This window comes from Rhipicephalus microplus, chromosome 5, assembly GCF_043290135.1.
Source record: "Rhipicephalus microplus isolate Deutch F79 chromosome 5, USDA_Rmic, whole genome shotgun sequence".
NCBI lineage: Eukaryota > Metazoa > Arthropoda > Arachnida > Ixodida > Ixodidae > Rhipicephalus > Rhipicephalus microplus.
The window spans coordinates 152,781,168-152,795,766 of NC_134704.1; the positions used below are offsets into that span (position 1 = coordinate 152,781,168).

At 47.2% G+C, this 14,599-nt stretch overlaps 1 protein-coding gene across 2 annotated transcripts in view; it reads right to left on the minus strand.

The window, feature by feature from the left end:
* The window catches only part of LOC142817979 (decapping and exoribonuclease protein-like), a 202,764-nt gene that overhangs the window by 37,136 nt on the left and 151,029 nt on the right, over positions 1 to 14,599 (minus strand). For both annotated transcript variants that reach the window (XM_075896084.1, XM_075896085.1), the window contains exon 2: positions 1,913 to 2,129. In XM_075896084.1, the coding sequence (XP_075752199.1) occupies positions 1,913 to 2,129 (217 nt within the window). The remainder of the gene's footprint in view (positions 1 to 1,912; positions 2,130 to 14,599) is intronic.

A 14,599-nucleotide genomic window follows, 5' to 3' on the forward strand; every position in this document is an offset into this window, starting at 1 on the left:
ATATAACAATGCGGTATGTGCCTCACCTCGAGAAGACAAGGTAATCAAAACGTACAACTTTTCAATTGTGTTATCCGGGGCTCTTACTTTTGCGTTTTTGATTACTCTTCGGTAACTCTACTACAAAGTGGCATACTGTTGTTGCGCTTGCAACGAGAGACACGTGAGACGACGCGAAGGCGGCCGACGCGATCGGGCCGATCTTGCCACTTTATTCGGAACTGCCGAAGCTGAGCGGCGGCGGCTTCAGCATGCGTGCTGCAAGTAGCGCGAGCGCATTATGTTCCGAGCTCCGCCTGAGCTGCGCAAAAGGCGCGAAGCGGTTGCTAGAAAGTATAATAATGATGAATGGCGATGAAATTGACACTACAGACTTTTCTAATATCTCTCTGAATCACACAGGCCCTTTTGGAAGGCGACCCATTCAATGGTCGTCGACACGCCACAACTCAATCGACTCGATGGAGTTGTCGCGCTGCTAGATGACAGTTTTGAATGGTCGTTGAATAGTCCTGACGTTTGTCTTAAAATATGTGTGGCGCTACGGGAGCTTTTTTCCATACCAGATATGTCAACTAATGTTGAACATTATACGCCCACTTCAAGACTATGATATGTCTGTTCATGTTGTTTAAACATTTGAATAAAGTGTGTATACGTAGTTATGACTGCACATTTTGCTTTTAGGTTTTAGGTGAAAATGTGGCGAGGGATACACAGTGAGACAGACAGCACGTCGAAGACAGGCACGTGGCTGCTGTGAAGAGTCTGCGCAGTTCATACATTTTAAGGATGTGTTACAGTACTCACCGTAGACAGTTAAATGGACGGCAGCCATCTCAAATCTCATTCCAGTTCTGACGTATCCGGTAACATAGACAGCTCCGAGAAAACCACTTCGTACAAAAATACGATGCTGGCTACTTTGCTGTCTAAACAAAATGGCAGCTCAGCGAATCGCTCAGATAGATTGAATCTCGCCGGAATGGTCGTCTTCACACAAGCAGATGCTTTTTCAGACGCTCAATGTACGTAACGTATAATGTTTTTTTGATTTTAACACAAAATAAGCCAGAAAATACAAGTGTTACGTTTGTTCACTTTGACATTTTCTTTTCGACGCGAAGTGGCGCATCGTCGCGTAAAAGCCGTCCAGAAGTGTTCCAATTCACGGACAGCATGGGCTCGTTGCTGTCTTCTAAGTCTCTCTAGACTGTCTACGTGCTGTCTAAGAACTGGAACACATCCCAAGTGACAAACTTTATCTAATAAAGCGTTAACAACACTCACACATACTGCATTCAAAGCATACTGGTTACATATTTTTTTCTAATCGTGTGCACAAGCTCACGTAAGGTCGGTGGTGTTTCTGATTCCGCCCCTCAGTGGCTATCGACGTTTCAACGCAGTGCTGGGGTACTCCGTTGAATAGACTATTGAATTGCCGACCTTCGTAAGCGGCCATGTGGCAGCTCGTGCTTGACAAGTGACCATCTCTTCGATGGCATTCTGAAGAGTTGTTTGACACAGGTATAAGGCAATTCGGACATTGTTTAAACGCCATAGTAAACATAAGAAGAAATATTTTGGGGGACGCTTGAGCTTCAAGCAGTGTTGGAGGGCTCCAGGAAGGTTTAATAATCTGATGTTCTTTAACGTGAACTAACATCACACCGGAGACAGACCTGTAGCATTTCGGCTCCATGTGATCGTCCCTGCCACGGGTAGAATCGAACCGTCAGCCTTTAGGTCAGGAGTAAGGCTACGTAACCACTAAACACCTCCAAAGTGGACCTCAAGCTTTTCGAGATCATTATGCATGAAACATAATCTTGAAACTCTACTAGAAATGTCTGGAAGTGTTGAAATGACTGTAACTTTCGTTAATGCAATTACCTTCTTAAGAACTTACCTTCTAAAGTTGAACCACCGCCTGTCGGTAGGAAACATTCGCTGGGTCCGGAACACGACGTACCCTTTTGGCGAGCCGGGTTCGTATCTCGGGTCCACCGCCTTGATCGTGGCGCCCATCAAGAGCGTGTGAGACCCAAGGCTGTTGCGAACGACGACCTTGTACTCCTCCAGCTCGTTAACCACTGCGTCCACGTCCGGGTCGGTGCCAGGAGTGGCTGCACAGCGTGGATGGGCCGAGAAGCGTGAATACCAGCCACAGTGGCGGTATAGGGAATCAACATTTTCGTGCTTGATGGGGATTTAGGCATGCAGGAGTGCACTTTGTCCATCCCTCTCTGTCTTTCTATATACAAGGGTTATTCAAAAGGTATGGGCCTTTACTTATATTTAAATATGTAGGCGTCAGAATAACATTTACTTGTGGAGGGCCATACGTGCATTCTTCAGGCGGGTGCACAGATTATTGTTCTGAATCAGTAGCCGTTTGCTTGGTGAGCAATGAATATGAGATTTATGGCGAGAAACATTGCTCCCGCCAGTTGGGAAGCCGAGCTTTAATTAGATTTGAGCAACTCATTGGTCAGCAGGCTCTAAAACTCATGGGGAGTTGTATCTAGTGTATAAACCTATACTGATGAGCAAAGGCGAGGTCAGAAAATGGTGCGGCTACTTTACAAATGGCTGCACGATTTGCACAACGGAGAACAAAGTGGCGAACTCTGCATCGCGACGAATGAAACGGTTCCACAAATAGACCGAAAGTTGCGATAATATCAACGACTGATACTTTGTAGACTCCCGGATAGATTTCTTTTTATTGACCGCTTCACAACTCCCGTGATTGAAACCAAAAAGCTCGTAATTCACAAAGTGCGCTTAATCTGGGTAGCAAAAACGCGTACCGACCAACTCAAACTACTAAAAATTCCCAGGCGGCCGACTTCTGTGCAAAGGGACTGAAGAAACTGGTGCAGCGGTGCGAAGTGTACCAATAAGTTCACGGGTATGGTATAGGCAAGTGAACTAGTGTTGTAATAAACTAAACACGCCAATACAAATTTTTTATAAGGAATATTTATTTTTTAAACACCAAAAGACCATGACTTCTTCACTGCTGCACCAATATATGCTGTACTGGAATGAGGCAGAGTGGCGTCTTGACGGCAAATGAATGGAACCGTGGTGGCCGCTGTTGCGATGACGCCACCAGTAGGGCGCCATCATCGAACAGTGTGTCCAGCGCATATAATTCAAATTTGCATTACCGACGTTTGTGCTGACTTTATGTAAAGTAGTCCCATGATATTGCCACGTTCCATTTCCCAAGTTTTTGTTATCGTCCCAAAACACCACACGATTCTCAGCACAAAACGCGCCTGCAGTTTTCGAGAAGGTTCCGGACTGTAGTAGATCATTTCGATAAGATCACGCCCACTGTGCGAACGGTACAGATTGTTCTGGGACCTACGCCACCGCCAGCGATAACGCTAGAACATTTGACGGCGAGAGTATAAATGCCGACGCGCTTCGCCGCTTGTCAGTTGTTGATCGAAGGCCGACGCTCCGTTCGCCGCTATCAGTCCGAGACTGCTATCTGTGCGAGAGTGCTGCTGTAATTGGACTTTCCGTTTACCGGGCATAGGTTCGCCCAATTAAACAGTTAAATCCCAACACGAAGTCTCCTGTCTTCGGCCACGTCACGACCCCGTGACATCTGGTGGAGGTGCTGGGTACACGGCTTGACGGGGGCGTCCGGTACATGAACGAAAAGGAGTGCCTCGAGAGATGTCATCCTTGGCATGGACTTCTTATGCCTCCATGGTGCTGTCATCAACCTAAAAACAAAGTCAATAACGTTATCCACAGAAGAAGCACTACCGCCGCGCACGCCGTCAGGACACCATGCCTTGAATGTGCTGGAAGAACAAGTCACCCTTCCGCCTCGCTCAAGCGTCCTTATTTCAGTCAGCGCTCCTAAATCACCTGACTTGGAAGGCGTCATTGAAGGAAGTCAGCATCTGTTGGTCACCCGAAATATTCGCGTCACAAGAGGAATTGCAGAGCTGCGGGGAGGCAAAGCAATGGTTATGCTCATGAATTTCAGCAATGAGTGAACATGTGAACAAAGGAACATGTGAACATGTGAACATGGAACAGAGAAACATGTGAACAAAGGAACAACGGTCGCATACATCGAAGAAATTGTCGAAGCCACCAGTGCTTTCGCCCTCGCCGATTCTGCGGAACCTGCTCAGAGGAACCAAGCCCCTCCCATAGCTTTCGACGTCAATCCCAGACTTCCGAACGATAAGCAAGAACAGCTCAAGGCCCTGCTCCTGCAATACGAAGAATGCTTTTCGTCGTCATCAAAAATTCGGCAGACCCCAATCACGAAACATCGCATCATAACCGAAGAAAATGCCAGACCACTCCATCAGAGTCCGTACAGGGTTTCGACGCGAGAACGTGAGACCATGAAGAGACAAGTTGATGAAATGCGGTGGGATGACATTATCCAGCCGTCCAAGAGTCCATGGGCATCCCCCGTGGTGTTAGTGAAGAAAAAGGATGGGACCCTACGTTTCTGCGTTGATTACCGCCGCCTGAACAAAATCACAAGAAAGGACGTGTATCCTCTCCCACGAATAGACGACGCACTTGATCGGCTCCATAACGCCAAGTACTTTTCGTCAATGGACCTCAAGACTGGCTATTGGCAAATCGAAGTCGACAAAAGAGACCGAGAGAAGACGGCATTTATAACACCGGACGGCCTCTTCGAGTTTAAGGTGATGCCCTTCGGCCTTTGCTCAGCATCTGCAACTTTTCAACGCGTTATGGATACAGTACTGGCAGGATTGAAGTGGCAGACTTGCCTTGTGTACTTGGACGACGTCGTCGTGTTTTCCTCGAGTTTCGACGAGCATGTCCGGCGCCTTGAAGCTGTACTTGAAGCCATCAAGACTTCCGGACTCACACTGAAGCCAGAAAAGTGCAGATTTGCGTATGAGGAGCTCTTGTTTCTGGGGCACGTTATCAGCAAGTCTGGAGTTCGTCCCGATCCACGGAAAACAGCCGCCATCGCCGACTTCCCGCCGCCCACTGACAAGAAAGCCGTGCGCCGATTTCTGGGCCTGTGTGCCTATTATAGGCGGTTCGTGAAAAACTTCGCCCGCATCGCCGATCCTCTCACTAACCTTACCAAGGCCGACGTGGAGTTTAGGTGGGAATCGCTGCAGGAACACGCTTTCCAGCAGCTTAAACATCGCCTCCAGAGGCCTCCGTTACTTGCCCATTTCGACGAATTCGCCGAGACAGAAATACATACTGACGCAAGCAGCGTAGGTCTTGGCGCCGTTCTTGTGCAGAGGGCTGACTGACTTGAAAGGGTTATTAGTTACGCCAGCCGATCGCTATCCAAAGCAGAAGCAAATTATTCCACAACAGAAAAGGAGTGCCTCGCCATCATCTGGGCTACGTCGAAATTTCGCCCCTACCTCTACGGCAGGCCCTTCAAAGTTGTGAGCGACCACCACGCATTGTGTTGGCTAGCCACCATGAAGGACCCTTCAGGTCGCCTCGCACGGTGGAGCTTGAGACTTCAAGAATATGACATTACTGTCATTTACAAGTCCGGTAAAAAGCACTCCGACGCCGACTGTCTCTCTCGTGCGCCTGTCGACCAACCGCTACCTGACGACCCGGATGACGACTTTTTCTTAGGAACGATAACTACCGACGACTTCGCTGAACGACAGAGGGCCGACCCAGAACTTAAGACCCTAATAGAATACCTCGAAGGCAAGACTGCCGAAGTCCCGAAGGTATTCAAGCGCGCACTTGCGTCGTTCTCTCTACGAAACGGTCTTCTACAAAAGAAAAACTTTTCACCGCTTCGAGCTAAGTACCTCCTTGTGGTGCCTTCAGCTCTGCGACCAGAACTCCTGCAGGCCCTGCACGACGATCCGACGGCAGGGCACCTCGGTGTGTCTCACACGTTCGCGAGGATACAAGAAAAGTACTACTGGCCATGTCTTACCACCGACGTCACTCGTTACGTGAGAAGATGCCGGGACTGTCAGCGACGCAAGACACCGCCGACAAGGCCAGCGGGACTTCTGCAGCCAATTGATCCCCCTTGCCGACCTTTCCAGCAGATTGGTATGGACCTACTGGGGCTGTTCCCGACGTCGGCTTTCGAAAACAAGTGGATCGTGGTAGCTACCGACTACCTCACCCGCTACGCCGAGACAAAAGCCCTGCCAAAAGGCAGTGCATCCGAGGTAGCTAAGTTCTCATCGAAAATATCGTCCTATGTCACGGCGCCCCGGAGGTTCTTATCACCGACAGAGGAACGGCATTCACTGCCGACTTAACTAAAGCGATCTTGGCATACAGCCAAACAAACCACCGCCGGACGACAGCGTACCACCCACAGACCAACGGCCTCACCGAGCGGCTTAACAAGACAATCGCCGACATGCTGTCAATGTACGTCGATGTCGAACACAAGACGTGGGACGCCATTCTTCCGTATGTGACCTTCGCATACAACACGGCGGTGCAGGAGACGACGCAGATACCTCCATACAAATTGGTCCACGGAAGGAGCCCGGCAACGACGCCCGATGCCATGTTACCCAACGTCACCGAGGAAGAAAACCTCGATGTGAGCGAGTACCTTCAACGCGCCGAAGAAGCCCGACAACTTGCGCGTCTCCGTATCATGAATCCACAGACGACCGACAGCCACCGTTACAACCTTCGACGACGCTTCGTGAAATACCAGCCCGGTGAACGTGTTTGGGTGTGGACGCCGATACGCCGACGTGGACTAAGTGAAAAGCTTCTGCGACGGTACTTCGGACCGTACAGGGTGGTTCGACGTCTCGGCCCACTTGATTACGAGGTTGTCCCCGACGGCATCACGAACTCTCAACGACGCCGATCGCGACCTGAAGTCGTCCATGTCGCGCGCCTCAAGCCGTTTCATGCGCGTTAACAAACTGAACCAGTGTTTTTTGTATTATTGTTGTATCGTAATTTATTCATTGTACTTTCTTGCATTAATATTGTACTTTCATCTTTAGTTAAAGCATCGGGACGATGCCTTTTTTCAGAGGAGGGCAATGCCACGTTCCATTTCCCAAGTTTTTGTTATCGTCCCAAAACACCACACGATTCTCAGCGCAAACCGCGCCTGCAGCTTTCGAGAAGGTTCCGGACTGTAGTAGATCATTTCGATAAGATCACGCCCACTGTGCGAACGGTACAGATTGTTCTGGAACTTACGCCACCGCCAGTGATAACGCTAGAACATTTGACGGCAAGAGTATAAATGCCGACGCGCTTCGCCGCTTGTCAGTTGTTGATCGAAGGCCGACGCTCCGTTCGCCGCTATCAGTCCGAGACTGCTATCTGTGCGAAAGTGCTGCTGTAATTGTACTTTCCATTTACCGGGCATAGGTTCGCCCAAATAAACAGTTAAATCCCAACACGAAGTCTCCTGTCTTCGGCCACGTCACGACCCCGTGACAATATAAATGAAATTAAAGGCATATGTAAGAAGAAAACACATCCTGCATTTATAGATGCCTTAATGAGATAAATATAGCTGCTTCTGCGTAGTTTAGCTGAAACAATTCCTATCGCAAAACAACGACCCAGTTGTCTGCTAGATTACGGTTTTAACTACATAAGAGATAAAAAAAGCGTATCGCTATTATTTGACGCATATGTACACCTGCTTCGCTATCACACTAACTCCAAGTCGTGCAACGAAATAAACGAGGAGGCCCTGAAAGATAACGTTAGCAGCGGGCGAGTTCCATGACAACTATTTGAGTGCATGAGCCAGAAAGGTAAGCAGTCGTACTGATAAATATTATAATGCTCAATGATGTACTGCTTCACTTCTTTATGCATTTTTTCTAATAATTTTCATACATTTTACAACCAGCGCGGCACCTACAAGTACCAATCTCTGAGGCTTTTATCTCAGCTGCTCATAAATTACTTTAGAGGGCGCCGACAGGTAGCGACACAGTATTACGATGCGCTCCGGCATGCAGCGCTGGCCGTCAGCGCAGAAAGAGTCACATCTGAGGCGCCAGACGGCACACTGTCCCATTGCAGTACAATACAACGAATAGGCATTGTAGTAACTCTCATATACCGATACCCTATCAACAACCAATAACTTCTATGAAAACACGTTTCACCTTCGTGTTGTACACCGGTCCCTATGATGGGTGAATCAACTATGTTTATTTTTGCCGACCTCGCAGGTATTCATCTCAAAATGGGCGCACGATAGAGTGGCACCATTTCCGCATTACGTTCTGAGCCTGATATATCAATGTGAAAACTTTATATTTAACGTTTGTTGAAGGCCGCTCACTCGGAAAACAATTTTTTTCTAATCATGGCAAAAAATGAGGAGACCGTTCATCACATAGGCGGCAACAAGCACAATTTCGCACTGTAAAAAAGAATGATTATATAAATTTGGCTTTGAAAATCATGAAAGAATGCGTTCTAGCGGCAGCCAACAGCGACGTGGTTCAACTGGCATGGCGAGAAATTCTCGTGCTGCTGCAGAAGCAACACGAGAAGTCTCGCAGGCAGCTGCGAGCGCTCGCTTCAAGAGCGCAGGCGACGACCGCCGTCGCCAGAGAAACTGCGCTATGCCATTCGAGAGCAGTGGAAAACATGCCTGTGTTCCAGTAGCCAGACCAAAGAAATCAAATGCAAAACTGCAGGTAACCGGATGCACAAGCATATCTGAGATGACGGCAGCAGACGGAGGATAGGGGCCGTGCGGACAGTGCGCTGCTCACTTTCATTCGACTCCGATAGCGCTTGCGCATTGCTCTGCTCCTGTGCGTCTCACAGGGACACGGTATGGCTCTGAGCGAGAGTTTTGAATAGATTACTTGTCGAAGCACAAGAAGGCCAATGCAAAGAAGCTACCGACATAGACAACAATGTCTTCAAGCAGCTTTTAACGTCATATAGAGTCGTGTGTCTGTCAAAGAAATGGACTACTTGTGCTTTCCGTGTTTTCGCTGCTCATGCAATGAAATAGTGTAAAGAAACCTTGGGGTCGTTTGAAGCTAGGCACATCGGAAGACCAGGGAGTGGAAAAAGTGTGGGAACGACTCCACACTGGCAAGCAATGAGAAGTGAACACGATGAACTAGAACTAACACAATGTACTAAATGACAAATACGAAACATTAAAAATTATGGCATGCACCACTGCTTGTCTGACTGGTTTCTGAAGTTGGGAGAAGTCCCTCGTGGGACCCGTCTCCATTAAGCTTAGAAAGGGCCCAAGTCGCTGCCCAAATGGAGTTTTGCGGCATTCATGGGTACGAGGAGCGTGGTAGAACCACTGTTTTTCTCCAAACGGCAATCAGCTTTACGAACCAACCAGGCGAGCCAAAGCTAACCAATTGCAACACGAGTTAACGTGGTCGCCTGGATCCTGCTTCGCAACAAAACTAGGGCAGTTGTTTAATTTTTGATATATCCCTTGCAATCCCTTCTTATCGCATTCCCTTGTTTGGTACGGCTGATATTGTCGCGCTTTTCTGCAGACAGCTGCTGGGCTCACTTTACTTTTCCGATGTCAAGAACCACTTGCCCCCGTAAACGGCACATTCCTGAGAAATGGCATCGACGCGCATACACGATCTCAAATTTTCGTCTCTGGTCGTTCCGGAGGCCTCCAGCGGTGACGTGTTTGCTTTGTGTGGCCAGGTGCACATGACCGACCGGATGCAGCTTCCTCACGTCCACTCGCACTCTTCTTCGAGGGTCCCACTCCGAGAGTTGTCGAAAAAAAAAAGCTTGCTGCGTGACATTGCTTTCGTGTCAATATATTTGCAATATCTTGAAGGAAAGTGCAGCTGAGCGAACGCATTTTTATGCCCCCTAGAGAATAGATCGGCGTAATCGACGAGATCATTGTGACTATCGGCGTGTCCACTTTGCAACCATGAGAAGGTGGGACTAGTCTGCCTAGAGCAAGAAAATACAAACACAGGTCCAGAAGGCATTACACATGAGTGTTCGCTTCAAGATACGCCAGGCGCACAACTAAGGTGAATCAAGGGAAACAGCCGCGTGCACGCAGTGAAGCGAGAGCTGTTGGCCGATACCATGCAGCATCGGCGACACCACATTCAATGCCAACTTCTCACTCTCTTATTATCAACGCTAGCGAAAGATGACATCAGGTAGCGTATTCTAAGGAATCGATGTGTCAAATCAGGATGTCAAGGAAACCAAAAGATGATTATGGCGTTTGGTATTGATCGGAACCTTTCATCACGCATACGGCGAGTGCATGTCCATGGCACGTGAGTGCTTCCCGAAGAACGAGTTGAACATTCCAGAGAAACCAGGCACAGTGGTCTAGTGGCGAAGGCATTCGGCTGCTGACCCGCAGGATGCGAGATCAAATCCTGGCCGCGGAGAATTAATTTTCGATGGAAACGAAAATTCGTTAGGTACATGTTATTAGATTTAGGGGCACGTTTAGGGACCTCAGGTGTTTGAAATTTCCGAAGCTCTCCACTCTGGCGTCTCTTATATACATATGATTGTTTTGGCATGTTAAACCACACAAATTGTTGATATTATGGTGCAGACAAAGCCCCAACAGAAAAACAGTGCTGTCATGTACTATTGATGAAAAAAAAAGATTTGTAACAAAACTTTTCATGACAAGATAAATTATAAGGACATTTCGTGTACTCAACGATCAGAGAGAGAGAGAGAGAACAGTTTATTGAAAGGCAGAGGATACAGCCGACGTATGTTCTCCAACTTGCTTCTGCGCGTGGGAAAGGGGATGGAGGGCTGAAAGACAGAAAGAGAGAGAGAAAAAAAAGCTAAAATAGGAAGAAAAAAGTAAATATACATACAGGTTTGGTCTCTTGGGCGGGGTCTAGTGCTGAAAAAATTAGTATGAGTTTGCAAGGGGCCACTACAGTTTGTCGAGCTGACCGATATTGCCCGAATACATGAATAAAGTTTTGTCGCGCGCCTCTGCTGCGCGAAGGAGGTAAAAGGGACCAAGACACAGTCAATTGATAAAGGTCTTTGGTTTAACAGATACATACTGTGTTCATAGAGCGCACGCTCATTGGCATACGCTAGACACTCCAACAAAATGTTACGCAGTTTCTATGGAGCCACAGGTATTGTAGTATTGACTTTCTTCTTAACCGAAGTGGTACCGTAAGCTGTTTTCATAAGTACTGTTCAGTACTCAAAGAGCTTGACGATCCCGATTCTGGCGTTGGTCTACCAAAGTTCTACGCCTTCCCACCAAGCTGGGTAAAATGTCATCTCTAGCATCATGTGTGCGTTTGTACCGTTTTTTCCAACTATATGCATTGCCTTACTGCTCCTAAAAACATAACTGGTAAGAGGATAGGCGCTGATGATCTTCATAAAGGATTCATTTCCATTCCTTCATCACCCCAGTGCCTTTTAGGCGAGTGAAGTCAGTGTAAAAGGCAGTAAACCAAGTAAAGACGGAAAATCACAGCTGGTGGTGTGCAAGAGTGGCAGCCTCGTGAAAAAGTTTTGGATGCTGAAACCTTTTTGAATAGTCTTGGTGTGACAAAATTCAACCTGCCCAACCAAGTCAGAAAACACAAGATAAAGCTATCTATGAGAAAAACAATATAAACATCATGGCAGCACTGTATTTCACTTTATATAGCGTAAAACGGGACTAGTGTGTTTCTTGATGAAGTTCAGGCGTACCACTGGCATAAGTAGCAACTTTCCGTGCTTGATTGCGCCGTCCCAAGGAAAAAAATTGGCACCATATCGACGGAGTGAATGATAGAGAGTGGGGCGAAGCATTCATCCGTCCATTCGTTCTTGCTTCCGTCTGTCCATGCGTCCGTCTGTGTGATTGTTCATGCGTCCTACCGCCCATCCGTTCATGCGTCTGTTTGTGCGTCCGTCCCTGCATTCGTCCATGCATCCGCCCCTGCGCCTGTTCAAGCGTCCATCCATGCATCTGTCTATGTGTCCGTTCGTCTATCTATTGAACACTTCAAGTGCCATCATCTCGCATCTTTTCATCATATATTCCCTATAAAAGTTACTATATATGCTACCTTTAGGTATGCTACCTAAAGGTAGCACATACAGTAACTCTATTACCCATATAGAAGCACCGCCATCCAGCGGACATTCCAGGGACTAAACGAGAGGTGGTACACGCACACTTTCTTACGGCTTGCGCTTCGGGTCTAATTCCCATTTTCAACCACCTCGAGTTTATGGTATATACTAGTTCACCTTATTCGTGGCACAGCGGCCCAACGCTCGCTAAACCTTTCTAAAACCAAGGAGGTTACGCCCAGCGAGTATAAAGTAGCAACCTTTTCCTGCCAAATAGTGCTCAATGTATATGCCCATGGCTCCTAATGGGAAATGAAAGACAGGAGATTTCGGCTTTTACTTTCTTACGGCTTGCGCTTCGTATGTACTTCCGACCTTTAACCATCTCGAGTTCATGATATTTACTAGTTCATTGTATTCATGTACTGCGGCTCAACGCTCGCTAAACCTTTCTAAAACTAAGGAGGTTACACTCAGCGAGTATAACGTAGCAATCCTTTCTTGTCAGAAAGTGCTCAATGTACATGCTAATGGCTGCTAATTAGGATCGCAGCGTGCGCGTTAACTAAGAGCCGAATACTCCTGCCTCTCATTCCTCATTAGCAGTCATTGGAATGTACATTGAGCACTATTTTTTATTGTTCAACAACGCACAGAAGAAATCTTCCACCGGCACCACCTCGGAGGTCAAAATGTAACAATTGTTACACACTACGACTACGAGGGACGAACGGGTGCCGCTATAAAAAGTTTCGCCCCTAAAAATTTACGAGAAGCTTCGCGATTGTTGGTGACGACCTGATCTAAGACTCGCAGGCTTGGCTCTAAGGCAAGTGAAAGAATAGGGGGACAATAACCTGCCTGTGTTCTCCAAGGTGACGTATATGACAAATCGAGCCACCCGTCATCTAAAAAGCGGGACCGGCTTTTAGAGTTTTGATAGAGCGAGTGTCTTAGCACCTATTGAATAGTCTGTCCAAATGGGCACGGGAAGAAAGCGTGTGATGGACATGAATGACTGGTCAAACATCAGACAGTGCTGAAAACTCAACAACTTAGGAACAAACCCCAAAAGCGCTTTTCGTCCAGCCAAAGACTGTATCGTTTTATCAGAAAAAAAGTTAAAGGTGTGCGTCTAATGCTCCTTCAAGAAAAAAAAAGCAGCTGCGTTCCGCAAATTAGAAAAAGAGAAGAGAACGACAGTGCCCGCCTTCCATTGCAATCAGCCTGGCAGCTGTCTAGGTCAGCAGGACCATGTCCTGATTTGTAGGATGCACGTATAGCCGGGTTTGCTTAGAAGAAATCTTTTCTGCAGGAATGAATTGTCGAGTCATTCAAGTAAATGACTGCAGCCCACAACTTGAATCGAAATGGCCCATTACGGGAACGGAAAAACGGCCGAGTAGACGTACACAAGAGGGCATGTAGCGCTCTGCCCTTTTCCATTGGTGTCCTAGACGTTTTTCATTTCCCGTAATGAGCCTTACCAGTTCAAGTCCCCCGAACCAACTCACTCAGTGTTCCATATTTGTGCAGCACAGAAACAACTTCTTTTTTAATGACGAGGCTCTCAATTACCTTCACAGTTTTCCATGTCACTAAAATTACTTTAAGGGCTTCGTGCGTTTTTACATTTTACCTGATATTGGGTCTAAGCTCTGTAATAAGTTTTGACTGCGTTCGTGAAGGTGATATGGGGAAAACACGTTTGCTCTCCGATGCCGCCATGCATTAAGGAACCCGTTGCATACAACACTGTTCCTAATCCATCAATGTGGTGTCTGTAACAGCTAATATGCCGCTTTAAAACTAATTTTTGACACAATAACATGCAAAATTGAAAAGCCGTACACAATCACAACTGTCGTAATATATTTAGTGTTACGTGGTGCACTCAATATTCTGAAAAGACCTCATGTGACGGGCTGTAACCTCTTGGGAAACAAAAATATGCAATATGGTATCATTGTGAAAAACTAATGTGGAAGATAATTATTGGTAAAAGTGCAAGAAATATCAAAAATGCTTATTTCAATTGATAGAAATCTCTATTGTATGGCGTTTTTTTGAACTTGGCCAAGTCCTATCTATTTACTGGGGAGTGATATTATTATAACCTTGGACATTTCGATAAAAACTCAGCCCCTCTCCCCCTAAAGAAAATCATGTGTAGATGCCTAGCAGTGGATGCTAACGTTTACACTGGCCATGACGTTGACGCCGGCACTCATCAAGTGAAAGTCAAGTAAAGACGCCCTTGACTGAATTCCAAACGCGTGATCCAGTGCCTATATATAGGGGGTGGCCAGTGAACGGTTGTGCAGCGCGAGCAGTCGGTACTTCACTAGCCGACGCTGCCTGCGTTGGCCTTGCGAGGCGAGAAAGGAATAGGGGAGGGACAGTTTTGTGGGTGTCCTCCTGGGCTGGTACGAGACGCGAGCACGCGCACTGGGGGTATATGGAGGGACAGCGTTGCGCAGGCTAGTCAAAGAGCTGCTTAGAATCTAATGAGCACGCTTACAACGTAATGCGA